This window comes from Bos indicus, chromosome 4 (genome assembly GCF_029378745.1).
Source record: "Bos indicus isolate NIAB-ARS_2022 breed Sahiwal x Tharparkar chromosome 4, NIAB-ARS_B.indTharparkar_mat_pri_1.0, whole genome shotgun sequence".
Classification (NCBI taxonomy): domain Eukaryota; kingdom Metazoa; phylum Chordata; class Mammalia; order Artiodactyla; family Bovidae; genus Bos; species Bos indicus.
In genome coordinates this window covers 65,765,200-65,793,183 of record NC_091763.1, presented here as the reverse complement: position 1 = coordinate 65,793,183, position 27,984 = coordinate 65,765,200, and the positions used below count along the sequence as shown (strand labels likewise).

The 27,984-nt window shown below is 56.1% G+C and overlaps 1 protein-coding gene across 1 annotated transcript; it reads left to right on the top strand.

Moving 5' to 3' along the window:
• Positions 1 to 13,466: 13,466 nt before the first annotated feature.
• Positions 13,467 to 27,713, top strand: AQP1 (aquaporin 1 (Colton blood group)). The gene is made up of 4 exons (XM_019958810.2): positions 13,467 to 13,922; positions 24,693 to 24,857; positions 25,155 to 25,235; positions 25,694 to 27,713. The coding sequence occupies exons 1-4, from the start codon at positions 13,533 to 13,535 to the stop codon at positions 25,871 to 25,873; spliced, it is 816 nt and encodes a 271-aa protein (XP_019814369.2). The 5' UTR covers positions 13,467 to 13,532; the 3' UTR covers positions 25,874 to 27,713.
• The last annotated feature ends 271 nt before the right edge of the window (positions 27,714 to 27,984 follow it).

Here is a 27,984-nt window from a genome sequence, read left to right as displayed (position 1 = left end):
GAAAGGGGCCTGGGGAGTCCAAGGGGTGGGGGTGAGCAGGAAGATGGAGGATTTTAGGGCTGGCTCCTGAAGGACTTTGCATGGCAAGCGAAGAAGCTTGAGCTGTCTCTGAGCACTGCAGAGCCACGGGGGGTTTCAGAGCAGGGTGGCAGTAGAGCCAAGCTGGCTTAGAAGACTAAAACTGCGACAGTGTGGAGGGCGAGGCAGCTCAGAGGAGATGCCAGCTTCCAAGCTAGGGCATGGAGAGGAGGAGCAGGAGGGTGACACCCTGCATTTTAGTGATCCAGCCTGGGGAGCAAGGTGGAATCCCTTGGGCCTGCCTGGAGTCAGGGCCCCCCTCTCCCCTGCTTCCTGGCGGGCAGACTTCAGCCATGAATAACCATCCCCTCTTTCAGCTCCCCCATCGGCACTGACGACTGCGATTCTCCTGGGAACAGTCTTTGCAAAACATGCCTGCCCTCCTGATGAAGGCTTCCTCCATCTCCTGCCTTGGCAGACCATGAAGGAGGGGGCCTCAATGTGAGGAAGTGCCCAAGCCTTTGTTCTGGCCCAGGCCACGGCTGGACCCACTGCCCATTGTTTCTAGAGCTGTTGGTGACCTTGGGCCAGCTGGACGGGACCAGTCAGCTCCCTTGGGCCTGGCCACCTCCAAATGCACATGGAAGACAGCCAGTTTGGCAGGATGGTTCTCGGTCCCTCAGTGGCCTTGGGGAGGGCCTCTGCCATGGCGGGAGGTGGGGGAGCTCAGGGCCTCATTTGTATTCTCAGAGGCTGAAGCCCCCCAGTTCTGGCCATTTGGACATTCTGGAAACTGCTCCACTCCCGAGGATCAGGAGTTTCTTAGGAAGGTAAAGAGAGCTCCCAGATCCTGGTCCCAGGTTCACGCTTCCTGCATGTCTGCTGTGTCACGGCCTCGGCTCTCTGGGACTTGTTGATCAGAGGGCCCGAGTCTATCCATCTGCTCTTCTCTCCCTGGGTTTGGGGGAATCTGTCTTGCACCCACCATGGGGTGTGCACTGTGAAAAAGGGGCCCAGACAGCTTGATTACTTGGGTTTAGATCTTAGCTCCAATGTCACCTAAGTTATAAAACAAACAAAATTAAAACCTCTCTGAATCTCAGATTCCCTCCCCGTAAAATGGGAATAATCACATCCCATGCCTCTGAAGTTTGGTGTGAGGAGTAAGTGTACAGTGCTTGGATCAGAGCCCATCACCCAGTCTGGGCCTAGTAGATGCCAGTCTTTTACTGGAAGTTGGATGGGAAGGCACAGGAATTGAGGGGAGCAGGTCTCACTCACTGAGTGTCCAAGAAGGGTGACCAGGAGGAAGCTGAGAAGCAGCGAGGCCAGATGGTCCTTAACCTGTCCACTGAGCCCTGGAGGTCAGTCCCTTTCCTCATACCTTTCCAAACCCATCCCAAAATAGCTGTCCTTCTTCTCCCTTCCCCAGTTCTTACTGCATCTGAGTTAGATGGAGAAATGTCTTCCTCTCTAGTTACCCCCATAAGGCCCTCCCTCCCGACTCTGGACTTTGATCCCCTCTTGTGCCGTTTGTGAAATGAGGCACTTGGATGATGTGGCCCTAGATAGCTGGGCCCACAGTCTCAGTAGTGATCGCTTGTGTGTTAAGACCCAGACCAGCACCCGACCGGCATCTCCCTCCAACCTCCTGCTTCCAGATGAGGAAACAGAGTCTCAGAGCATCGGGGCACTCTCCCAGGGCCCCAGCCGGACAGAAGGCAGGTGCCAAGGCTTCCTATTTGCTTGCCTGCCTCCTGAAGGTCAAGTGGGCGGAGGAGAGGCTGGGCTTCCTGGAACCCCTCCTCTCCTATCTTCCCTTACTTCCTGCCCTGTCGCCAGCTCAGGCCTGAGACTCTGGGGGCGCTGGAAACATCTGCGAGTGTCCTGGTTTCTATACCAGCAAGCGATTGTGTGGGAGCCCAGCCTTTCCTTCAATTCAGGCTGCAGACTTCTCCCCTCGAGCAGCCCAGAGAGAAGGATGGGTCAGAGTCCCCGTTTGGCACCGCCCAGAAGGAAGCCTGGCCTGCCAAGGTGGGAGCAGCCATCTAGCCCCAGCGTCTCCTGCAAACCCCATTTCCTATGCCCCTTCCCCCAGTCCTCCCCATCCACTCCCTACGACTTTGGCAATCACAGAAAATGCCAAGAGCTTTTGTCCTTCTTCCCTGCTAACGCAGACACACCTTGGCTTTATTTGTCTAGATTTTCCATTTCCTTTTCTGAGAAATCATCAGAGCCCTGCACATCTCTTTTATCACAAAGAAGGCTGGGGAGAGAGGGCAAGTTCTGAATCATCATGGGAAGAGCTAGTGAGAAAGAGTGTGGACCCAGCTCCCAGGTGACCCCGCTGTGCTCTATCTGACCCCGCTTCAGGCCGAGATGACCACTTGGGTTGGCCTTTCATAGGAACAAACCTGTTTACAAGTGGAGGGCCTTGGGTGGGGGCAGTGACCTCCCAAGGCCTCTTGGCGTGAGGCTGACGAAGTCTCTCTCCTCCTGGGTCCGGTCCATGGCTATGCCCATGGTCGTGTTCTGAGGCCATATTGGAGATCCTCGCTCAGCCCCAGCTCCCACCGTCCCCGGTCTGGAGCTCTCTGAGGCCACAGCCTCTCCACCTCTGGCGTGGGTGCTCCCTGAGTAGGCAGGGCCCAGGCCTCCCCCTCCACACCAACTGGGATGGGAAGCAGAGATTCGGGCTGCGAAGAGAAGATAGACTCACACAGGATGTCCCAGCGTGAGAGGGGCACTGCACCATCCCACCTCTACCAGTGCCTCTCTTCGGATCTGAGCCAGCAGCGGAGAGAGGGGTGGTGGGGAACCTCCCCACCTCTGCCGTAGCTGGAAGCCCACCCGATTCCATCCCTCCTTCTGCTTGGTCTTTCCTCTCCGCAGACCACCTCCCTTCCTTTACATAAACAGATTTGTCTGCCATGTCTCCTCCTCCGGGAAGCCTTTCCTGATTATTGGGAAGAGGTGGGGTTCTTCCGCTGCCCACAGGTCCACCTCACCCCTTCCTGAGGCTCAGGCCCTGGCCTTAGCTGCCCTCTTCTGAACACTCAGGGTTGAGTGGTGAAGCCTCAGAGCTCCAGGTTTGCCTCTGTTATCAGGGCCCTTGAGCCAGCTAGTGTCTGAGCCAGTAGGTGTTTGGAAGAGTCATCTCCCATGAGCATTGACCAGGCTGGGCACAAGGGGCACTGTGTCCCTCAGGGGTGCATCCCACGCGGCTGCCCAGGCTCAGTCCTTCTCATGGAAAGGCCTGCTGTGCCCCTAAAACATAGCCTGTTTCTCAAATCTCCTGATGGTGAGGGCTGCTTCATCAATTCCCTGGGCAGCCAGAATCAGGGGAAAGACTTTCTCCTGATAACAGAGAGCTGTGTCTGTTATCATAGAGTAAGAGTAAGTAAACACTTCTTTCCTTTCTTGCCATGGCTTCCAGGAAACTCCAACGGAAAATGATACTCAGTTGCGATTTCTCTCCTGTATCATGAGAAGGTTCCTTCCTTTCCATGCTTGTATTTTAACTAGCCTCAGATCAGGAGTTTATTTTGCTTGCCTGTTTTGGTAATTCAGCTCCTTGCTGCTCAAGGTCCTGAGACAAAGGGTCTTGAGACCAGCAGCACTGGTATCATCTGGGAGCTTGTTAGAAATGCACACTCTTGGGCCCCACCAGATCCGCTGAATCAAAATCTGCATTTTAACAAGATCCCCAGGGGATTCATGTTCCCATCAAAGTCTGAGAAGCACTGATGGTCTCCTCAGATGCTTTGGGAACAGATGTAAAAGAGATCTGAAATAAGACCAGTAGTGATTCTCCCATTTCCTACCCTGATTTTTTTACCAGTGAAATTTATCTCTGCTGAAGCCTTGCTCAAGCTGGCCCCACCCTGTCACACCAGCCCTGGCTCTGATTTTGGTCCCCAGTTGTGCTGTCTAGCAGGCTTAGGTCACTGAGGGGATGGGATGGGAGTCTTCTTAAGTTGTGATCTATAGGATGAGGCAGGTGGTGGGCATGTGCCCCAGGACCGGGGACCCTCCATGGGCCAGCTTTCTGCTCCCTCATGAATCAAGGTCATCTTTCTACAGTACTGGGCTCTGGGCAGTGGCTGCTCCTGGCCACTCCCAGGAGTAATGGAATTGTCCTGGTGTGATCTTGCTGGGCTTGGGCTCCCTACCACCACCAGGATGAAGCAGGAGCACAGAAGGCTGGAGAGACTTGGGGATGGCCCCTCTGATACGTGATAGCCCCTGAAAAATAGTCCTTGAGTCCCCAGTTCTTCTGCAAAAAGCTGTTGCTGGTCAGTGTTAGGGGGCACACTTGGTCTGTGGCCCTGAAGGGCAGGGCTGGTGAAGATGGCAGCATTGCTGGGAAGTGACAGATGAAGAACCACTCACTAACCACAAGAGCTCCTCACCAGGAGCAGATGAGGGGTTCCTAGGGGGAGAAGTATCCACAGAGGAGGTCATAGCCCTCTGAAAGGGAAAATATTAAGCGCTTCCAAGGTCTGATGAAATGCAATTTTTAGGCAGCCTGTACTATCCCTTCAGATTCTGAAATTCTATGATTCAAAGTCCTCCTCCTCCAAGAAGGCTTATATGACTTCTCCTGCCCTCACCGATCACTCTCTCCCTGCCAGCGGGCAACCTTGCCCAGGCTCTTCTCTGACTGCTTTGTACTTGTGAATCTGGGCCCCCTCAAGCAACCTGGTAACTCAAGTCTAGGTCTCCCCCTCTGCCCCGCGGTCCTTTGGCGGGGTAGAGATGAGAGGCAGATGAGAGGAAGATGCCAGTAGCCGATCCAGGTCAGTGGGTCCCTTTTCCTGCTGACTCAAAATATAGCCACTTTCAGGGCATCTGGCTCTTGAACATGGAGGGCTCAGAGGAAGCCCTCTCACCACCTCTTAACCTGCTGCCAACATTCTATTTATTCACTTTCAGGCCTGACCCTTCCTTGGACAGAGGCAGGATTGACACGAGGGGACCCGGGGTTCCTGAGTTTAGGGCAATACTGCCTCAACCTCAGATGCTGGCTCTTCAGAGGTCCCAGTGATGTCAGCCCGGAGCGGGTGGTGGGGAGGGGCGAGTCCTGCCTCTCAAGCAGCAAGTCCCTCCTGGTCACTGCGCTTGCCTGCCTGCCACTCTGATGGAGGGGGTGGTGGGGAGGGGCGAGTGCTGCCTCTCAAGCAGCGAGTCCCTCCTGATCGCTGCGCTCGCCTGCCTGCCACTCTGTTGGTGGGGAAAGGGCCTAGGCTGTGACTAGTTCACTGTGTATGACACCGCGAAAGCCACTTGAGTCTGTGGCCTCAGTTTACCTTTGTGCAATAAGGCGTTGATGACCTGAAGGCCCTCCTGTCCTAATGGCCTAGTACTCAGGAGATCAGAGATGCCCAGTCTTGGTGGCAGGGGGGCCCTGGAAAGAGTTACACAGGCACCCTGTGAGTTGACTTCCTAGGACTGACTGGTATACCTGTAAAAGAGTAGCACAAAGCAGGAGGTGTGTGTGTTGGGGTGAGGCTGCCGGTACTGGAGGCTGGGGAGTTAGGGCCCTTGCGGGGCCCAGGAGCCCAGGGCAGGGGGCCATGTCATCATTTTCTCATTAGGCAAGACAGCGATCCGCCTGTGTGAGATGATCTTGCTGGCCCTGTGGGCTCCAGGAATGTTGGCTTCACATGAATAGAATCCCCAGACTGGACCACAGAGGGAGGGGTCTCTGGTGGATGTGGACAAGGGCAGCTCTGCCTACCTCCTCCCACCATCCTAGACTCCCCCCACCAGCCCCAGCCCACAGAATTCTAGAAAAGCAAAGAGTGAAAGAGGGGGGTCCCCATAGCTGGCCTTGCCCCTTTGGGCACTGCAGGGTCTCAGCACACCCACCCTGACACTGGCTGGTGGGCTGGCAGCTGGCTGGTTCCATTCACCTTTGGACACTTGCCCAAGCTGCCCTGCACAGTGAGCTTGCTCCCCACCTGGCTGTGAGCAGAGAACTGGGTCAGACTCAGTACCCATAGCCACCCAGGGCTGGGGGGCAGAGTCCCATCTGGAGAGAAAGTGAGATAAGATAATTTCCAAGAGAGAATCCACAAAGCCGCTGTGTTACAGAAATGCCCGCTGCTGCGTTCCTCTTGCCCTTGGCTCCTCCTCTCCACCATTTAACTTCAGCTTCATGTTGAGGAGCAGAGGGAGGTCCTGGGCTTGTGAACAGCATGGGTGGCTGCAGCTGTGAAGGCTTGGAGATGCCAGAGAGGCCGTGCAGATGTCCCCGGGCTCAAGATACAGGCAGCAGAGGCCACAATGTACGCGGCAGAGCGTTTCAGAGGTGCAGGGGTTTGTGGGCCATGATGTGTATCTTTACTCTGTGTGTTTGCACCTGTGTGCACGTGCAGGTGTATATATTTGGGCATGCACATGTGTTTGTATGAGTGCAACATGTGTTTTGTGTACAAAAGCCAATGTGTGTGCATTGCATATATATCCATGTGCAATGTCCATGTGTATGTGTGTACATGTGTGTGAGAATATGCTGTGTGTATGTGCACACATGCATGCAAGTCCGTTCACTGTCAGGCAGAAGGAAGGGTCATACTGGCCTGTGTTGTAGCAGCTGGGTCAGGTGTGACGTGGCAGGGCTGTCAAGAGGGATGAAGGACTCACGATGAAGGAGAGAGTCGCGGACGCCGCCCAGCCCAGGACTACGCTTTACTTGTCAGAGGGGTCAGCCTAAGTCAGCACTGCTGGAGTGTGCCCATCTCCGGCACCTCCTTGAATACTGCCTTTGGCCTCAGTGGTGGTGGTGGTGGCCATGGTGGCGCTCCAAGCCGCACTGTGAGTTTTGTGAGCTCGGGGTTCTTTTGCTTTTGTGGGTCCCTTCCTCCATAAAAAATATTAAAAGTGGAATTTGATGACTAGGTGGATATGAAGACAAATGTATTAATCGTGGTGGCGAGGCACAAGCACAGTGAAAGAAGAATTTCCCTAAAGCTCTGGAACCTGCAGGACCAAGGCAGTCACACTGTGGGGCCTGGAGCGAGCACGACGTGGCACCAGCCGGCACCTGCCCCCACTGCTAGAGCCCAGTGGTGGCGTGCTGGCTGGAAACGCCACAGAGCCGGTGAGGCTCGGGCCCTAGGAAGTGCCCAGGGGTCCCAGCAGGGCCCAGAGGAGGCCATGGCATCCAGCATGTGTGAAGGGAGCAAGAGCCAGCTGGAGCAGGGTCCAGCAACCGGGATGGTTCTCGGGAGGAGGCAGGGCCCTGGGAGATGTCATGAGGAGGAGCAGAGGCAGTGGGATCCACAGGAGGGCAGGGAGGCCTGGTGGCCAGAGGGCACCAGGGCATCTAGGCAAGGGCGGGAACAAGACAACAGGGAGCCTAGAGTCCTGGCCTGCTGGACTTACAGTGCCCACCTGGACACTCCCTCTGAGCCAATGACCAGAGGTGAGGCTGGGATGGCACAGGACATAGAAGTCAGGCTCCTCCAAAGGTACCTTCCAGATGCCCAGACACTTCCCTGAGTCCTTGCTGGAGCCCAAGGAGGAGGTGGCCTCTTGTCCAGCAGAGAAGGGAAGAGGAAGAGGCTGGGTGAGGCTGGCAGACTGGGCCTTGGCAGGAACCTGAAGACTTGCACTCTAGTCCTGGCTTAACTCTGACCCACCAAAGAACCTCGGGCATGTCACCTGGCCTCTCTGACCCTCTGTTTCCCCATGTGCAAAATGAGGGCATCAGATCCCTTGTTCTCAGAAGCCCCCACTCAAGTCTTCATGCTTTGTGATCTAACAAGGCAAAGACAGATGTTCGAGGGTACAGGGCAGGAGGGTGTGTGGGTCTTGGAGAGTCGAGTGGGAGCTGCAGGGGCAGCCAGCCCAGTGGAGCAGGGGGTGCCTTGTGTGTGCCTAGGGTGAGGAGCGGCTCCAAACCCACTTCCCTGCCAGGTACCCCGTATGCTGATGTTGGCTCCAGGTGGAGCCCCCTATCCTGCCAATGTTCTCCTGAAGGGGGTGGTCAGCAGCTTGGGACAAATGGCACCACCAGCGTTTTCTGGAATGAGAGATGCCGCCCTCTTCGCCCGCAGGGCAGGGCTGGGGAAAACGTGACATCACTCCCTCTTGGAGGAACTTCTCCAGTCCTAGCAGAGAGGGGCATAAGGGCGTGAAGGGGGCGGGGGCTGTCCCGTGTCCTCATTCAGGCCTAGGAGCCTAGCCCACCCCCCCACCCTCCCACCAGGCAGGGGGCAATTTTCCCATACTGTCTCACTGGATCCTTTTCTGTAGCTTCAAGTAAGGTCTATTGCTGGAGAGTTGCCAAGACGTCAAAATAGAAAATCCTGCTTTCCAGAAAGAGGTCTGACACTGTCCTACTCTCCCTACCTCCCCAACAAGCCTTGATATTATACAGGGTAGGCAGGGAGGGGGTGAAGGCAGCATGAGGAGAATCGAATGGGAGGCAGTAGTTTAGAAAATTACTAAATCGTTCCGCTTCTGGTGAATCACTGGTGGCCGCTAAATCCGGTTTTGATTTAAGGGGGATCGTGTGACGCTTCAATGGCCAGGAGTTATCTGTCACACGGGGAAGAATTCACATGCTTTAAGAGGTGGGTACATTGTCTCCAGGGGGAATTGGACAGTCAGCCAGCAAAAGTTTCCAAGATCATGTCTGCAACACCCAGCCCTGCACTCAGTTCTGTGGGGGATACTGTGGATGGGGAGGGAGAGGACCCAGGCCCTTGGGCCCCACCTCACCCCACCAGGTCAGAAGGGGACAGCCCAGGCTGGGGTGAGCTCAGTGCTGTAGCTGTGGGTGCTGCTGTGGAGGAGGGGTCAGAGGAGGCTGGCATAGCGAGGAGGCTGGAAACAGGGTTCTCACGCAAACATCTGGGCAAAGTGAGCCTGGTGGCTCAGGGGCCCTGGCCTTTGTCTGGGGCTGGAAGGGGTGGTGGCAGGTGCCACACAGGGTGGTTAGTGGAGAGCCTTGAGGAGGTAGCCAAGGATTCGAGTCTCCGTTTTGGTCTCTGTACTCTGGGCTTCGGTCCTGCCTCTCCTGCCTCTTGGAGGGGAATGGCCATGCCTCCCAGGAGTGACGACTCTGTGCTGGAGCCAAATCCTTGCTTCCCAGTCAATGGGGGCAGACAGGCCCCATCTGGGCAGCCCAGGTCAAGGTCAGGGTGGTATGGTAGCCAGTGCCCTATTGAGGGGAAGAGCTACGAGGACCAGAGGGATTCTCTGGGAGTGGGCGTTCATGGCTTCTTCTCCAAGACCCACAGGGACTTTGTCCTGTATCTCCACCCTCCATCGGTGCACTCTGCCAGGTTCAGAAAAGCCTGAGGGATTTTGGGAAATTCATCCAAGCTGCTGGTGAGCTGATGACTGTCACGGCCAGTCTGCTGCCTGTGTCTCCTCCCACCTCAAACTCCATCTTCCCGGTGGGCCTCCTGGAGGGAATGAAGTCATTGTTCCCCACAACTCAGCCCATGGGTGGGAAATCCCTGTGGGCCCAGAAGGGAGGGTCCATCCGCTCCTTCCTTCTGCCCTGTGATCCACAGAAGCTCCTGGCTCTGAGAGTGACAGCCTCGGCCACACCCGTGGGCGTCTTCCCCCCACACAGCCCAGGGCCAATCCTTGGCCAGTGTGTGAGTCTCTGTGCGTCCACCTCTGGACCAAGCGGAGGTCTTCCCGCTGGATCCGGTGGGGACCGGGACCAGACGGCCCTGGGAACAGCCAGCTCTGACTGGAAGGCAGGTCTCCTGGGCATGTCAGGAAGAAGAAAGCACATCTGGAAAAGCGTTTGCTGAGGCTGCTGCTCCGGCAGGGCCAGACAGTGCCCAGGCCTCAGGGGCGGGGGAGGCGGGCAGCCCCCCCTTATGTAGGCTGGCTCAGGCCTGTGGGTTCTGGAGGCCGGGCCCACACCACTGCCCATGGGAGGGCCACGGAGCCTGAGCCAGGCCTCACGGAGGGGGAACTGGGTGGGGGAAGTGCTCTCCTTGGATCCCAAGCTCCCCAGCTGGTGGGGCTGCACGGGTGACTCCCAGCTTCTCCACGTACACTCTCTCCTTGATGCTCCCTTCCCCATGCACCCCTGACCCTACCAGAATTACGCTGGGAAGTTGCAGGTGGTCCTCTCACACCTATCTCTCACCCATCCTATTGCCTGGGAAGCTGGCCTCCCCAGTCCTTGTACTTGTTCCTGGGCTAGCAGAACTGGGATTTCCTATTAGGGGCCCTGATAGGCTGGCAGAGAACCAGACTGGGGCTCCTGAGTCCCCCAGCTCTGCCATTCCTTGGCAAACCACTTACCCTCACAGCCTCCCAGGGTTGTGGTGAGGACGGGCCCTCAGATAAAGGCTGTTTCCATTTTTTCCTTCCCTGATTGGGCTGGTTTTGCGGCCAACCAGCGAGGAGGTGGAGGGGTTTGGGGCCTTTTAGGATCTGTGGCTCCCCCTTCCCCACTGGAATGGTCAGGACATGGCCACAGAGGCCCTTTTACATGACATGAGATGGCGGGCCAATGAGGAGAGATGTCTGCCATTGTTCTGGAGATGCCCGCACTCTGATGGCGCCTCCTGCTGACGGCAGTGCCTTCATCCAAAGAAAGGCAGCTGCCACGCTGGCCTCGGAGAGGGGGCAGGAAATGCAGGGGGCTGGAGGGTACTGCCCGAGGACCCTCGTATCATCCTGAGATTGGTGGCTGCCTAATTTGCCTGGGCAAATTGCTTTGTCACAGCCCCTCCACATCCCCCATCTCCTGCCCAGCTCCAGATGGACGTGGGCCTCCAGCAAGTACACACGCACACACATATGCCCCACTGTCACACGCTTGGTCACCCACACAGAGCCTGCAGGCTCATATGCTAGGCTTCAGGGGGACGAGGAGCTGGGCCACCGGGCTGTAGTTGTCCCCCCAGTGCCCGGAATGGTGTTTGGCACTTGAAAAGTGCTCAGTAATTATTTATGGGATGAATTAGTGCTTCCCAGGTGACCCTCACCCCCTGCACAGTAACACAAGATGCCTGGATCCTGACCTGGCCCATGGACACCGTCACAGAACCCGAAGCCCACACAGGCCCGTGCAGACTCCTGTTCCTGTCTCCAGAACAGGCGTGCTACGCCCCCACGCCGGCCTGTCTGGTGGTCCCTGTGGGGCTGGAGTCAGCTCTCTCCCTGCTGCCTTCCTCAAGCCATCCTGGCTGGGGCCCAGCACCTACTGGCGTCAGAACTGGTCGCTGCCCAAGCCGAGGGTGTGTGTCCCTCCTCAGTGGACATGGAGTCCAGGACTTGAAGGGAGCAGTTCTGCTCCAGAAGACCCTTCTCTGAGGTGCACCCCAACCTTGTCTTCAGAGCCTGGTCTGAGGGTAAACAGGCCATCCGCCAAAGCCTGAGAATGCGGGGATCCCGGCCACGCAGAGGGAGCTCTGGTCAGAGGCTTGGAACTGACCAGAGAACCCTTCACTGAGAGGCGTGGTGGCCACCAGGCCATGGGGCCAGGGCTAGGGAGCAAGGAGCCTCCCAGGGTGTGGAGAGCTGAGCTGGGTCTGCCCAGAGTGAAGGACGTGGAGGAGGTTCCGGGAAGTGGCCCAGTGGGGCTGGCTCCCTCTCTCAGACAGTTAATAAGGCACCAATTACCTCCGGCCACAGGGCTCTCTGCGCAGGCTGGGCCCGTCGCCACCATGCTGCCTCCCTGCCTCACGTCCACTCCATCCTGTATTTACAGACACTTAGGTGTGCTTAGGGGCACACAGCTCCCCAAAGCTCCACCCCAGAGGGCCTCCTCTCCCAGTAAACACCAGGCTGACCGCTGACCCCAGGGCGAGGGCAGCTCTGGTGCGCCACAGTCGGGCAGGAGAGAGGCCAGTGAGGGCTCGCATTATCTTCTGCAGATGGCCCCTGGACACACACAGAATTCCGAGAAGCCCTTCCCCTCACTGGGCCTCAGTTTCCCACCTGTAAAATGGGGAGAAGCCAGCATTCTCGTGGTGTAAATGAAGAAGGGCTGTGGTGAGGCAGGTAGAAGAGACCTAGGAAGACCCCTCCCTCCTGGGTCCAACCTCACCCAGGGTCCCACCTGGCTCCTCTTCTCACAGGATAATGCGTAGCAGGCTGGTGGCTCCTCACTGGGCTCCTGGCCCAGGGATCCAGTTTCTTCTCATTTCCTCGGCTGCCTCTGGGCGTCTGGTTTGGGGACGCACAGGGTAGAGGCTGGACTACGGGACAGGGTGGGGGTGTGGATGGTCTGCAGAGCAGTCCCTGCCCCTTCCCTGCTGGGGACACTGTCTGATCCCTCCCCCAACTCCTCCTGCTCGCTCATCTTTCTCTTTCAGACTCCTGCCTCTGGGTCCAGTCCTGTCTCCCCACTTTCCAGCTTGTGTCTTCACCCTGCACGCCCTCTCTGTCTCTCTTACTAAGCCAGACCCGCCTCCCTGTCTCTGCCTGGGGATCTACCCCTTTTACTTCCACTTTTGCTGATTCTGCTTCTCTGTCCATCCTTCTCTCTCTGTCTCTCTTCCTCTCTGTCTGTCTCCTTTTCCTCTTCCTTTTCTCTGGGTCTTTCCATCCCTCACTTTCATGCTCCCTCCTCCCCACTGCCAACCACAGGCCTCCCGTCTCCAGGTTATCTGCTTTTCCTTCTGTCTCCCCTAGGGTCCGCCAGCTTGACAGTCTTTGAGACCAATATCCTCACCTGCCTTCATTTCCCCGCTCCTGCCCCGAGATCATTTTCTCAAATTGCCCCAGAAGCTTGAGGGCTCCCAGAGTGGGGGCCTTCCATATCCTCACCTATCTCAGGCCGGCCCTTGACCAGAGTGTCGGGGGTGGTCACAGACAAGCTCTCTGTACCCTCTGGTGTTGCCGTGTTTCCATCAGCTGAGATCTGGCTGGTGGGGCTGGGGGCCCTGGGCTATTCCTACAGTGACATCCAGTGGCCAGGTCTGAACCAGGTGCAGGAGGCGCAGATAGCCCCTAGGAACCCCAGGACCTGTGGGCTTCAGGCTAACGTCACTCTCAAGTGGGATGGGGATGCCAGGCCAGCAGGGTCACGGTGCCCGCCTCCTGGAGAGCAACGTCCACCTGCTGATCCCTGCCGCTCACCCCGCCCTGTCCATCCAGAGGCCTGGTTTTGCCCTCCGGCACCCCCTGAGCTTTGCACACAGGGCGGGGACACCTGGATTTCTCTGGCCCCCTGAGTGGGGCCAACTTGGAGGAATTTCTCAAAGCCTATTAGAGCAGTGGCTGCCTCCTGCCTGCCTCCTCGGGCTGGGCAGGGCTGAGGGCGGAGGGAGAGAGGGAGGGAGGGGAGAGAGGAGGAAGGGAAAAAAAGTTGGCAGTCCGACAGCAGAGCTGTGTCTGCATCCATCGCTGAGAGGAGGCCTGTGTGGTGTGGGGCGGGCCAGGAGCAAGGAGAGGCCTTCCTCCCTTTGTGCTCCCCCCTTCTCCTCCCCCCGGGGCCCTATAAATAGGCCCAGCCCGGGCTGTGGCTCAGTTCTCAGAGGGAGGCGAGCACCAGGCAGCGGTCTCAAGCCAAGCCCCCTGCCAGCATGGCCAGCGAGTTCAAGAAGAAGCTCTTTTGGAGGGCGGTGGTGGCCGAGTTCCTGGCCATGATCCTCTTCATCTTCATCAGCATCGGTTCAGCCCTGGGCTTCCACTACCCAATAAAGAGCAACCAGACGACAGGTGCAGTCCAGGATAACGTGAAGGTGTCACTGGCCTTTGGGTTGAGCATCGCCACGCTGGCCCAGAGCGTGGGCCACATCAGCGGTGCCCACCTCAACCCAGCCGTCACACTGGGGCTCCTGCTCAGCTGCCAGATCAGTGTCCTCCGGGCCATCATGTACATCATTGCCCAGTGCGTGGGGGCCATCGTTGCCACTGCCATCCTCTCGGGCATCACCTCCTCTCTGCCCGACAACTCGCTTGGCCTCAATGCGGTGAGTGGGGTGGCCCCAGGCTCTGGGGGCTCTAGAATGGTGCTGAGATGGGTCCGTCTCATCCTCCACCCATTGTGCAGACGGGGACACTGAGGAACAGAGAGGATGAGAGGTTGCTGGAGGTCAAGCAGAGCTGTACCTGGAACTCAGCTATGCCTCCCGTCCAGAGCCTGTTTTCTGCCAGGCACTGTGGGAAGCTGAGACCCAGAGCATAATGGTCTTGCCAATGTCCCCTGCGGGTCTCTATTGTGGGGAATAAGCTCTGGAGGCAGCTAACAGTGGGGCCAGCGGATCCTCACCCCTGGGCTGCAGTTTCTTCCCCTCCCTCCCCTCAGCCCCGTCTGGGCAGCGGCTCCCTCCCCCACGCAGCCTGGACCCTCTTACACTCTGCCTGCTGCCCCCAGTCTCCCTGGACCACATGTCCGGCATGTCTGCAGCTGGTCACACAATCCTGTGTGAGCGAAACTCTCCCAGAGGGGCTCCCGCCTTCACACAGGCAGCCCCGCCTTCACACAGGTCCTCAAACAAACTGCCTTCAAGGAAAAAGCTCCTCTTGCTCTGCTGGCTCCGGGAATGGGACAAGACGGGAGGTGAAAACAGTTTCAGGACAGCCTGCAGGTGACTTTCCTGGATTGCAGCAAAGGGTGGGTGCTGGAGCAGGGATCTAGCCTCCACTCTGATGGAGATGGACATCTTCCATCTCTGGGTCCGCTGTCTATCACCGGATGCAGAGAGGTGTGGCGCGTGTATTTGTGTCTGTGAGCAGTGTGTGCACACGTGGATGCCGGCATGGGTCTCTGAACCTGTGAAAGCTGGCTATGTTACTTCTGAAAGTGTATCTGTGAGCGTGTCGGTGCTGCGGTGTGAGTGTGTCTGGAGGTGAGTGCATACATGTGTGTGCCCACTGCTCGGGCCTGATCTGGGGGCACTCATGATAAGCAGATGTGGGCGACTGGGTGGAAGCTGTGGAAAAGAATTCCTCCCGGGCCGCTTAGCACAGCTAATTGGCCGTTGGCAGGCAGCTGCCTGCTGTCGCCGACCTGGGCTTTTCCAGACCCTCAGCCAAGTGCAAACTCAGACCTGGCTTGGGCCACAGCAGGGGGAAAAATTGGCCTGAGAGGCCGAGGAAGGCTTGGAGGAGGTCTCAGAGTGCCCGAGGAGGTGTTTTCACAGGGAGGGAGAGAGAAGGAACCAGATCAGATCTGGGCTGGCGGGACCTGGGCAGGGCAGGCGGGTGTGGGGACAGTGAGGGAGGTGGCCAGAGGCTCCACAGAGAGTGGCGGGTGATTAGACAAGCAACCGTCCTCCCGCTTCTCAGCCAAAGTCCAGATTCGGCTGCGAAGGTCCGTGCAGAGGGCAGTTGGCATGACCCTGCCAAGCAGGGATTAGCACGCCTTGTGTCACCGTGACACCTCACCCAGTCCAGGACTGAAGGTTAGCCCTTCGGGCTGGAGTTTAAACTTTAGTCAAGGAAGATGTGGTCTCCGTGGGTGTAAGGTCCTCCAGGCTTGTCTCTAGTGGGGGCAGAGCTGGGCGACCTCAGGGCATGCCCACGGAGTAGGGTCAGGATCACGTCGGGGCTCAGCTGGGTATGATGGGCAAGGGGAAGGATCCTTCCTGGGGAGGAATAGAGTCTCCCCAGGCCTTCTGGCCCCCTCTTGACCTTCCTTCTCAAGGGCGAGTCAGGCCAGGCATCTGCTGGTGACTCTGTTCTCTCACACAGGCATCCCAGGCAGGCCTGAGGAGGGCAAGCATCCCTGTGCAATCTTGATCTGGCCACACCCTGATTCAGTGTCTTTTTCCCTTGCCAGCCTCCATTTTTCCAGTCTCCCCAATACCTGAGCTGGGTGGGTTGCAAGAGAGGGAGAAAAGGGAACCCAACCCTGAGCAGGGAAGCAGACAAGTTGGGTTCAAGGCCTGGCTGCTTACTTGTTGACTTTCTTGGAGCTGAGAGCCCTCAAGTCTCCAAGAGGGGACCTAGGTCTCTTTGATATCTCTTGGCCACACCCATACTGCCAGCAAGCTCACTTTGTGGACTTGAGTTTATCTCTCTTCACAGGAGGGGCTGGCTAAGAGGAGCCCAAGAAGTGCCAGGCTGAACATAAGGGCATGAACATTGTTGTGGGAGCCCAGGGACTGCCCTGGCCCCACCATGGAAGTTTGGGGTCCAGAAACACGTGTCTTGGGCTGAAGAACTCAGAAAGGGTTCAGAACACTGAGCCTGGGATCTAAAGGGACCTGGGAGGTGGCCTCAGTGCCTCAAGAAGGGCAGAGACCAGTCTGCACAGCAGGTGACATGCTCTTTCCTCCAGGCTCTGGGAGAGGTTTCCCCTAGCCCCTTGAGTCCCGGGCCTCTCCAAACCCAAACCAGTCGTTGGCATGGAGATTTTCAAGGAAAATAGGGAAAAGAAGTGGCAGGAAGTGGTTGGAGTGAGTCAGGGGGTGTCCCATGGGGATATGTTGGCGAAAACTTTCTCCTCACTGAGTCAGGGCTCAGGATATGCCCTGGAGCAACCGTGGACCTCTCTCCATCCTGCCACATCCTAGCCGGTTCTCAAAGCCAGACCCTGAGTTTATTTCTGGAGTGAAAGACAGAGGCAGCGGCAGGTGCCTGGCCTGCCCTGCCCTACTTCAGCTACTAATACAGTGTGATTTCAGGCAAGCCACCTCATCTGTGTGGTCCCAGGTCCCATCTGCAGAATGGGTATATCGCAAGGCGTGGCTGGGTGCTGGGAAGTGGAAGATGCTCTTGAACCTTGAAATTCTGATCACTCACTGCCTCTGTTCACTCTTCCCCTCTCTTGCTTGCTCACCCATGTTCGCTGTAAACATGACTTTTGCTACTGCAGACTAAATTCGGGGCTGAGTCAGGCCGCTCCCTGCTCTGAGGAGTCCATGGTCCCGAGTACGATAAGGCCACTGCGCATCTGTCAATGATAGGGGGCAGGAGGCAGGTGTGATAAGACGTGTCAGGATACCTGGGAACTTCTGACCTCGAGCTGCGATGAGGGCCAGGAGGCCTTCAGGGAGGAGGTGTCCCGGGAGCCTAAAAGTAGAGATACCAGAGTGGAGGGAAGGGGTTTCCAGCAGAGGAGGTCATGGCCTGAGAATCACAGGGTGTGGCTGATGCAGGGTTGGATAGGGGGTGGGTCATGGTGGGAGACTGGGGCTCTAGAGAACAATGAGAGTTCAGGGTTCAGGTCAGTGTCTGCCTGCGTCCCAGAGCCTGTGAATTCAGCCCCTTTGGGAGCTCAGGCAGAGTGCAAACCTCCCTTTTCCGGGGTCTTTTCTCAACCCCGTTGATGCTGGGCCTGACTGCCTGGAGAACCTCTTCTACTTGTTGCATCTGGCACCTGACTTTAGCCCCAAACTTTCTGCTTCCCCAGTTTCCTAAGCCTCAGTTTCCCCAACCACAGAATGAGAGTGCCCCCGACTCCCTAACCCCTCTTCCCCGTGCCACCAGTTCTTCCAGTGTTGAGGGCCCTCCGCCTCCCCCAGAGTTGAGGGTGGACTGGGGAAAGGGAAACCAGTTTTCCGATGGCCCTGTCCAGGGAGTGGGCTGGGGGCTGGGTGGTGGTGCCACAGATGGGACATGTAATTACTGTTTCCAGCCAGAGCCCAATGAGGGGGAAGGCGCAGAGAGAGGCAGAAGCTTTGCGGTGGAGACTTTCCTCACCATGGAAAATTCTGAGGCAGTTTCCCCCATTAGAGCCCTTGGAGCCGCCCTGCCAGCCCCATATCATCCATCCCGACACTGGCCCCCAACCAGGGCTTGCTCTGGGAATCCTCCTCTGAAGAGACTATGCCCTGAGAGGGGATACGGCCCACCAGGGCCCCTCAGTCTGAGGGGATTCACCTTGTTCCATTGTTCTCCCCAACCCAGGTCACAGCCTTCCCTCACTGCATTAGCTGACTGCAGGCCAATCCGATGCAGTCTCCCGCAACCTGACCTCAGGCCCACATGGTGTTCCCCACTTTCTCTAGGGCCCCACCCAGCAGGGTGCCTTTAGCCTTACCCACCGAGGGCTTTCCCCAAGCACCTCAGACATGCCCCCTGCCTGCACCTTGAAGACTGGCTTGGGCAAGCTTTCCTGGAGGCACAGGGAGCCCTTGATTCTTGCTGGCAGAGCCCCCCTGGGGGGCATGGTCCTTGCCCTCTGGAAGAACAGATGTATCTGAGCCTTGTGTGGGCTGAGCCCACACAGCTGCAGATAAGGGCAGGAAAATTCCCTCAGCCAGACCCTCTGTCCGGGTTCAGAGGGGCTCCTTAACCCAGGTGGTTCCCCGGGGGTGAGTGAGGGGCTCTCTTCACACAACCGAGGAGCTGCGGGCCAGTGGACGAGTACACCCTGAGGCTGAAAACAACTCACAAGCTGGTAGTAAAGGTGGGAAAATGCCCATCCCCATGAGCACGTCCTTTCAGTGCCCGAAACCCCACCCTCAGGACAACTTGGGGCTGGTGTCTGCTCAGGCTAAAGAAAGAACTTACTATTTTAAATTGGGGAGGGACAGCTTCCAAATCAATAAGTTCCTGGTCACCAGGGCTGTGCAGGTAGGGTGTGTTGGGCAGCCATGGCTCTGGGGCATGTGGCTCTTGTGGGGGGGCAGTGGTGGGGGCCATCTAACATTCCAGGTGGGCGGGAGGCCCTATGACAGGCTCTGTGCTGTACAGAGACCGGCTGTTCACATGACCAGGTGGGAATCCTGCACTCAGGACCCTAGCCTGGAGGGTAACTGCAGGTCTTGGGGGAAGGGGTCCCATGTCAGGCAGGAAGGAATCTTAGAGACAGTTTGGGGCTATAATCTGGGCTGAGGCCTCTATTTTACTGATAAGGAAACCACGGCTCACAGACGGGTGGAGTCACTCAAGATTGTGTAGCAGGTGATGGTGGAGCAGGACTGTGACCCTAGCTGCCTGCCTACAACCCTTGAAAATCTCTGCAAATTGCACATACTTACACTGCACTGGCACACATGTGTGTGTGCACAGTCACAACGATATGATGCACATGGGCACGCACACACACACACACACGGGTGGGCGGGAAGCACCTTTTCAAGCCTGGGTGGTCCCCCTCTAGCCCTGGGACCCTAGGAGGGTGGAGGGGGGCCCCTCAATAGCACTTCTTCCTTTCCCGAGCAGGAAGCGGGGGCTGCCCCCGAGTGAAGAAAGAAGGAGGGAGGGAAGGAGGAAGCCCTTGCTTTGTGTATTGTTCCTTGTCAGGAAGGTGAAATGGCTTCTGAGAGCAAATAAAGGGCGCCTTGAGACCTGCTTCTTTCTCTCTTACTCAAGGGTGCTTCCATCCCTTCTCCTCCGCCATCCCCAGCCAGTGGTGGACCTGGACGTGGGAGCACAGCACACGGGGACAGGGTGACAACTCAGAAATGCCACTAGACACACAACACAAACACACGAGGCCACACAGAGCGCCCTCCCCCGACCCCACCCCAGAGCCCACCTCTGCAAGAGACAGCGTCCCACCTAATAGGGTTAATACGTGACTAGTTCGAGTGTCCCCCGTGGGCTGAAAAAGAGGGTATATTCTTGAATTTGAAAGTGCAGGGCGTACAGGGTTTGAATCTTCCCTGTTCTTGCTGTTTATGTTATTGACACTTCCCTCCATCAGTTTCTAAGGGAAGTTTAAACCCCTTCGCTCTGGTAGTGGATCGATCATTTTCTTTTTGTAATTCTGTGAACTTTTGTGTCATCTATTTTTAGGTTGTATTCTTTAGTGTGTACAGGTTGAGAACTTTTATAACTGTTGGACAGACTTTTCACTTACTTAGTGTCTAATAAACCTCTTAATGTCTAAGGAAAAAGGAAAGAGTCACATCTGGACATATGTGGTCACCCAGAGACTCTGCAGAGAGCAATGCAGAGAGACACACAAAGCTGTGGATACCCAGAGGCACATGTGCGCTTGAAAAAATCACCGATGGAAGGGTGATACTTGGGGAGGGGGCTCACTGAGGTCCCCCTCACTGGGATACTGAGTTCCGCAGGCAGTGGGTAGGTGGGGCGGTCCTTGATATCTTGTTCTTTAATGGATGCCCAGAGCCCCGCCAGGCCTGGTTCAGGAAGGGTGGGACCCCAGGATGCTCAGGTCATGCTGGGGTCTTGGGCCTCAGGAGTCACTTTGGTCAGTCTGCTCATGGGCAGCAGGGAGAGGAGGGTTCGAAGTTCATTGCCTGGAGAGGTCGGCTCTGTGCCACCCTGGGGCCTGGGGCACCCTGGCAGCTACAGAACATCTTCTGCCAGCTCCTCAGTCTAAGGTGGCAACAGACAGGACCTTTAGCCACATGCATAGGTAGCCAGCACCTTTGCCTGTGAGCGTAGGCAGCATCTGGCATTGCCATCTCCTTCCCAGGCCTTGACCTCCCCGTTTGTAATCTCACAGAGTCTTGAGCATGCTGCCCTGCAAGGTCCATAGAGACTAATATTGGCCTGCAGTCTCCCAGCTAGAAAGCAAATGAATCAGCCCTGACTCCAGAGAACTTCCCTCTAGAGTGGGTAGAAATGCTAGAAAATTTACATAATCTGCCACTTCTTTTGGGGGAGAGGGGACACACCGAACAGCTTGTGGGATCTTACTTCCCTGACCAGGAATCGAACCCAGGCCCTCAGCAGTGAAAAGTGCAGAGTCCTAACCACTGGGCCTCCAAGAAATTTCCTTGTCTGCCCCTCCTGTCTCCACACAGTAAGTGTCCCTTCGAGGTCTGGGCAGGGAGGTGAGAAGGTGTCCACATTCTGTCCCCACTGAGCTCCCAGCCAGGGGTTCTGAGGCACCCGATAAGAGGCAAAAAGGTTATTTCTCTGCAAGATTTGCAGGCTGTTCAGTGAGGGCTTGATGAGTGAAAGCAGAAGTTAATTCCAGCCAGGGACCTGAGAAAACTTCTTGATGCTGAATTGGAATTGATGGAGGAATCTGAATTGGCCCTTGAGAGTGGGCTTCAGTGGGTTTGATACAAAACTGGAGAGTTTGCCTCTCTCTGATGCTTAAGATTAAATGTGTGGCTTTTCTCTTATTTATACTTGTGTTCAGAAAATTGTTACTTTTTTTAAATTTTGTTTTGTTTTGGCCTTAATTAGTGAAATATAAGACCTGGGCTAGGCAAAATGCTCTGGGGATATACAAACTTTTTTTTCAGTAACAAGTAACCACAACTGGGATTAGCCCTATTTATGCAATGTGTCAAATTCAGTAGGTTGTAAACAGAAGCATGGGCTTCTCAGGTGGCTCAGCGGTAAAGGATCTGCTTGTCAAACAGGGGATGCTGGTTCGATTCCTGGTCTGAGAAGATCCCCTGGAGAAGGAAATGGCAACCGGCTCCAGTATCCTTGCCTGGAGAATCCCATGGACAGAAGGAGCCTGGCGGGTTATCCATGGGGTCTTAAAGAGTAAGAAACGACTTAAGAGATGAAATAACAATAGTAACAAAATCGGAACATAGGGTCTGAATTTTCACTTGCTCTTTTCTGGACGTCAAATTTCAGCAGACCTTAAACTATCCATTTCAATTTGGAATGATTGATGTTTTTTTTTTTTTTTTTTCAGATGTAAGTAACACAACTTCTTAGGCAGTTGAAAGAGAGGAGATCGTAGAAGCAATCAGGGGAGGCTTCCTGCTGATGGCAGTGGTGGTAATGGGTTTCAGTTCAGTTCAGTTCAGTCGCTCAGTCGTGTCCGACTCTTTGCGACCCCGTGAATCACAGCACGCCAGGCCTCCCTGTCCATCACCAACTCCCGGAGTTCATTCAAACTCACGTCCATCGAGTCAGTGATGCCATCCAGTCATCTCATCCTCTGTCGTCCCCTTCTCCTCCTGCCCCCAACCCCTCCCAGCATCAGAGTCTTTTCCAATGAGTCAACTCTTCACATCAGGCAGCCAAAGTACTGGAGTTTCAGCTTTAGCATCATTCCTTCCAAAGAAATCCCAGGGCTGATCTCCTTCAGAATGGACTGGTTGGATCTCCTTGCAGTCCAAGGGACTCTCAAGAGTCTTCTCCAACACCATAGTTCAAAAGCATCAATTCTTTGGCGCTAAGCTTTCTTCACAGTCCAACTCTCACATCCATACATGACCGCTGGAAAAACCATAGCCTTGACTAGACGGACCTTTGTTGGAAAAGTAATGTCTCTGCTTTTCAATATGCTATCTAGATTGGTCATAACTTTTCTTCCAAGGAGTAAGCGTCTTTTAGTTTCATGGCTGCAGTCACCATCTGCAGTGATTTTGGAGCCCAAACAAATAAAATCTGACACTGTTTCCACTGTTTCCCCATCTATTTCCCATGAAGTGATGGGACCAGATGCCATGATCTTCATTTTCTGAATGTTGAGTTTTAAGCCAACTTTTTCACTCTCTTCTTTCAGCCTTCAAGAGGCTCTTTATTTCCTCTTCACTTTCTGCCATAAGGGTGGTGTCATCTGCATATCTGAGGTTACTGATATTTCTCCTGGCAGTCTTGATTCCAGCTTGTGCTTCTTCCAGCCCAGCATTTCTCATGATGTACTCTGCATATAAGTTAAATAAACAGGGTGACAATATACAGCCTTGACGAACTCCTCTTCCTATTTGGAACCAGTCTGTTGTTCCATGTCCAGTTCTAACTGTTGCTTCCTGACCTGCATACAAATGGTAATGGGTTTAGGGAGAGGAAATTTACTAACCCATGTGGTTCTGGGCAGTCAAATTCTAAGGGCTCTGGGCCGCTAGGATGAGGTATATCTTAGAGTCCCCAGGGGAGGTATCACTTCTTGTGGACTGGGCATGGCACCAGGGCCCCTGGTCTGCTCACTTTGCATGAAAAGTGATGTCCTTGGGCAGAGCAGGAGCTGAGATCCTGAGACCTGGTTAAGAACCCGGGGAGAGATGAGTTCGCCCAGACCACATCTGTGATGAGTGCGGTGGGGATGAGGAGTATGAGGCAGGAGCCACTTAGAGCGATCATTCCATTAATCAGAGTGGAAGGGCTGGTTTCAGGACTCCTGCCAGCTAGCAATTAGGCCAACCCTGGAGAGCAAAGGAGAGCGTGTGGAGGCGTGCGGGAGGAGGAGCCCTGAGCTTCCTGAGCGCTCAGACACGGAGGGCAGCGGCAGGTGTGAATGTGATGGGCATTGGTGCAAGTTGCCTGGCCTCACCAGCCTGGCCTCCGTGGAGCCTGTCTCTGCTCCAGGTGGGCCTCACTCTATTGTTCACACTCCTGAGCAGCACAGCCCCTCCTGTTCTGCCTGCCCCACCTAGTTCTGAGGATAAGAGAAAGAACCAGAACAAAGCCACAACTATCCTGAGCCCACCTGCCTCTGCAACCCTTTCCAAATGCCCCAAGACAGCCCCTCTCCCTCCACCCCATGCCTTAGAACCTCTGGCCTCCCTGGAGAATGGTGAAGGAAAAATTAGATCTACTTTACAGGTGGTGAAACTGAGGACCAGAGACGGGCAAGACCATGGTCATAGGGCCAGCAAGTAGGAGAGTAGGGACCTGAACTCAGGGTCACCTCTACAGCCCCACACTGGAGTGCAAAGAAAGCTGGGTACTTCCCAGAGGGCTGGCTGACCTGAGGGGCTGCAGCCCTGGGGTCGACCAGGAAAGGCGCGCAGAGCTTGGGCTGCAACGGAGGGGAGGGGATATGAGTCATTTTCCCTGTGATCCAGGGTGGCAGACAAAGGCGGGAAGAGAATTGTTCTTTTAAGATGGCCTCAGGGTGGGGCTGTGAAAACCTCTGAATGGTGGAGGGCTGCCCTCCACCTAGGATTCTGCAAAATGCCCTGTAGCCTTGGAGACACCCCAACCCCGCTCAGGAAGAAGGTTCAAGTTCAGTCTGATTTGGACACACCAGCCCTGCCTGGGAGAAGGCAGCCTCTGGCCACATCCAGGCATATTTGTGAGTGGGCCTTGGCCCACGTGGCCCAGGTCCCCTGTGTGGGCATATTTGGCCCCTGGGACCGACCCCCACATGGGGAGATGGTGCAGGGGCTCCTTGGGGAGGGGTCTCCTGGCTGCAGCTGCAGAGGGAGGGCTCTGGTGACCTCATTGCAGCTCCCATTCCCTTCTTTTTCCGTGAGTCATGTTTCTAAAAGTGGCCCAGGAGCAAGTGGGAGCCAGACGGTGGTGGCGGGGCCTGTGTGGCCAGGAGGGAGAAGGAGGGGGCAGATAGGGAGGGTGGGGCCCAGAGGAAATGGGAGAGAGACAGCAGAAGGGAGAGACAGACAGAGGTGGGAAGGAGACAGAGGTGGGGGCTGTGAGGAACACAGGCTCAAGGGAGAGATGGACATGGGAAGCTGTCGCCAGCTAACTGCTGAAGTCCCTTTCCAGCTTTGCAGGGGATGGGGTGGAATGTTCAAGATGTGAGGGTAAGGAAAAATGTCTCCAGCTGGGCCTTCCCACCTATTTGCTCCTCTTCTTCTTTGACTGTCCCTGAATGTCCCTGATCATCTCTTCCCATGTCTAGGGCTTGCCTGTCATCTATGGCCTGGTCTGGCGGTAGGTGGATGCAGAAGCACCATCCGCCTCCAGGCCTCTCTGGCCTCTGGGGAGAATGCTGTGGGACATTCTCCCACATGTTTAGGACAAGCTGGTTCTTCCTCAACAGATGTGGGAGGGGCCAAGGCCTGATGCTCACTGCTGGCTATATGTGCTTGAGTGTGGTGGATGCAATGGGCTCTGAGGGCACTGAGGATCTGGCCTTTGGTGCCCAGGCCTGGGGGCCCTGGGACTCCACCCTCACCACTCTGCTCACTGAGCCTTGCTGCCCCTCTCTCCTACAGCTGGCCCCTGGCGTGAACTCGGGCCAGGGCCTGGGCATCGAGATCATCGGGACTCTGCAGCTGGTGCTGTGCGTGCTGGCCACCACCGACCGGAGGCGCCGTGACCTCGGGGGCTCCGGGCCCCTGGCCATTGGCTTCTCTGTGGCCCTGGGACATCTGCTGGCGGTGAGCTGGGGGAACTTCCCAAGTAGGAGTGCTGGTGGGGAGGGTGGAGCCAGGCTGCTGAGGGTGTCCTGTTGAGGGCAGGGGGTGGGACTCTGACAGGGCTCATTCCACGGGTTGGGGGACCAGCTGCCCTGGAGAGGGAGGCACAGGGCCTGGCTGACCATCCTTCCAGGTCTGATGGTCACTGCCCTGTTTCCCCTCTGGTCTTATTCCTCCATGTCACCCTCTCCCTCCCTCTCCCTCTGTCTCTTTCTCTCCATCTCCTCTCCTGTTCCCCCTGACCCTTCCCTCCCACAGATAGACTACACCGGCTGCGGTATTAACCCTGCCCGGTCCTTCGGCTCCTCGGTGATCACGCACAATTTCCAGGACCACTGGGTAAGGGGTCTCAGGGCTGCCCCGTGCAGGTGGGAGGGAGACTTTGGTGCCTTATGGTAGATCCACCCCCAACCCTGTGACATCATCTCCCATCACAGAGGCCCTGAGAGATGGCCAGGGGGAGGAACTCAGGAAGATGAGACCTGAGATGCAGAAGTGGTGGGTTCACATCTCAGGCAGGGCAGTGTAGGGAGCTTCCCCTTCCAGATCAGACCATGGTCTGATCATTCCAGGCATGCTGAGTTGGGTCGCACAGAAGCAAGGAGAAAATCACTACCTAGGTCCTGGCTTGGGCCAGTTGTAGGGGGTGGAGGGCTACAGATGCTGGGGTTCAGCTCTGCCTTCTCTGTCCCAGGCACAGGTTGGGGAGCAGCTGTGCAGTGGGGGGTGGGTCGGGGCTCTCATGGGAAGCAAGTCCCATCAGATGCCCCCTGAGCACGTCTGCTGTTTGTTCCTAGATCTTCTGGGTGGGGCCGTTCATCGGAGCAGCCCTGGCAGTGCTCATCTATGACTTCATCCTGGCACCACGCAGCAGTGACCTCACAGACCGCGTGAAGGTGTGGACCAGCGGTCAGGTGGAGGAGTATGACCTGGATGCCGATGACATCAACTCCAGGGTGGAGATGAAGCCCAAATAAGGGGGCCAGGCCTGGGCATCCACATGGGGGGTATGGGGGGCAGGGGTGGGCAGAGGGAGGGGAGGGGTGAAATCTGTATCATAGACACTCTGACAAGCTGGCCAAAGTCACTTCCTGAAGATCCACAGGGCCTGCGTGGCCAAGCCTGATTTGGGACTGTTGCTATCACCTTCTTTCTCTTTCTCCTTTTCTCGGCTTTGGGGATCCCTGAGGACCAAGATTTTCCAATCACCCATTCCCTTGAAGTCACAAAGGAGGTGAAAGAGAGGGACCCATCTTGCTAAGTTGTCCTTTCAGAGTGTGATGGGAGGTATGCCAGAAAGCCCCCTCCATCCCCAAATTGCTCACCAGCTCACCTGCTGCAGGTGCCTGGGGCTCCTCGGTGATTGCTTTGTGCCTCCGGGAGTGGCCCTCTTTTCTGTAACATGCACGTGCCCCAAGGATGCTCTGAGGGGGAAGAGACCCCACCAAGTGCAATGGTGGGGTCAGGGGGCAGTCAGAGCCTGTCTTTGCAGCCTGGCTGGCTTCCAGGGCTGCTCCCCCAGCTCTGGAGGTGCTGTACGACCTTGGGAACGTCTCAGTCTTGGGGACTCAGTGACTCCATCTGTAAAGTGGCAGGGGTAGGGAGAGCTACGTGGGCCCGAGACCCCTCTCCAGGATTCTGTAAGTGTAGACACACTGCACATTCTGGAAGACCTAGTCTGGCCCAGCGCTGCTTCTTCCACTTGCCCAGGATATAGCTGTAACCTACACATCTATGTGAACACATGTACATAGGCACACAGGTTCCAAAACGAAGAGCAATAGGTCATCCAGCCGTTGGAAGTTCCCGTTCCTAGGGGAGCAGGGCTGAGAGTGGACAGAGCCTGCTGTGGCAGAATGAAGATCATCTGAGGGAGGGGGAGGAATGTCCACGTTCCTTCACTGAGTTGTAGTTGATCTTTTCCACCTATCACTGCATCACCCTCGTCGTTATTTGGTTCTTCAGTTTCTCTTGCCAGTGCAGACACAGGTCAACATTATGTAGGGGTGTGTTGACTGAAGGACACTTGGCCATTTGAAGGTCAGCCCCTGGAGACAGATGTCCTTGCTGAACCCTTAGCGAAGGTTCCGAGCCCCCAGCTGATCCTAAGGTGGGAGGTGAAGCAGAGTCCTCTGTTATTCCAGAGGTCCTGGTTGGAGGCACTGGGGGGACGTTGGGTGACCTGCACAGGCTTCCTAGGCCATAGGCCTCCCTCTTCATTTATTTGGAGGGGAGAATTGGTCTTGACCAAATGAAGTAGCTATGGCTGCAGCCCAAGGATAGTTCTGAGCACAGTCTGTTAGTGGGGGCAGCTATCTACACATTCCATAAAATTCCACCAGGGCCAGAGTAGGTCCCCCCATGCCCCACAGCCACGATGGTGACAAACACTGAGAGACACAATACATAGGTATCTGGAAGCAGCAGGACGACCACGAGGCCCTTAATGGTCACAACACATCATGACATCCATGCACTCTCTCCTCCATTTCGCTTCTAGTCCATTTAACAGAGAAAGAAACTGGGGTCCAGGACCCGGAGCAAGATGATGATTTGGCCAGGCCTAGCAGCCAGGGCCATGTCCCTGGACTGTTAGACTGGGCCCTCTTAGACCCAGATCCTGCATTTCTGCTTGGGTAATGTCCTGGTGCCAGGAAGGGTGAGGGGACTCTTGGAGGGGAGAGGGGGGCACTCCATCTTGTCCTGTTCTGGCTGCTGCACACAGGACCCTGCATCTGTCTGCTCTGCATATATGCCTCTTTGGAATTGGAATTTCATTATATGTTAAGAAAATAAACATAATATAGGTCATCCAGACTCCTTGGAATGAAGGTTTTCTTCTTCGGGCACCATGTTCCCACAAGGGATCTCTGGGTCTGAGAACTTGGGCCCAGTCTGAGGGGGAGCCACTGCACCCCCGGATCCCTGGTCTCATGGGGTGGACACAACCAGAGCGCCATCTGAGGGACATAAGGCTCCTGCAGGATTGAAGTGTGACAGCTTGAGGGTTCCCTCTGACCCCCTCCTTAGAACAGAGCCCAGGGAGCACCAGGGACTGCCCGGGCTACACTTCCTCTGGCCCTTCTCA

Coding starts and splice junctions, on each gene's coding strand:
- AQP1 (XM_019958810.2), top strand. CDS start 13,533: ATGGCCAGCGAGTTCAAGAAGAAGCTCTTTTGGAGGGCGGTGGTGGCC. Junction 13,923..24,692: donor ACTCGCTTGGCCTCAATGCG/GTGAGTGGGGTG, acceptor TCTCTCCTACAG/CTGGCCCCTGGCGTGAACTC. Junction 24,858..25,154: donor CCCTGGGACATCTGCTGGCG/GTGAGCTGGGGG, acceptor TCCCTCCCACAG/ATAGACTACACCGGCTGCGG.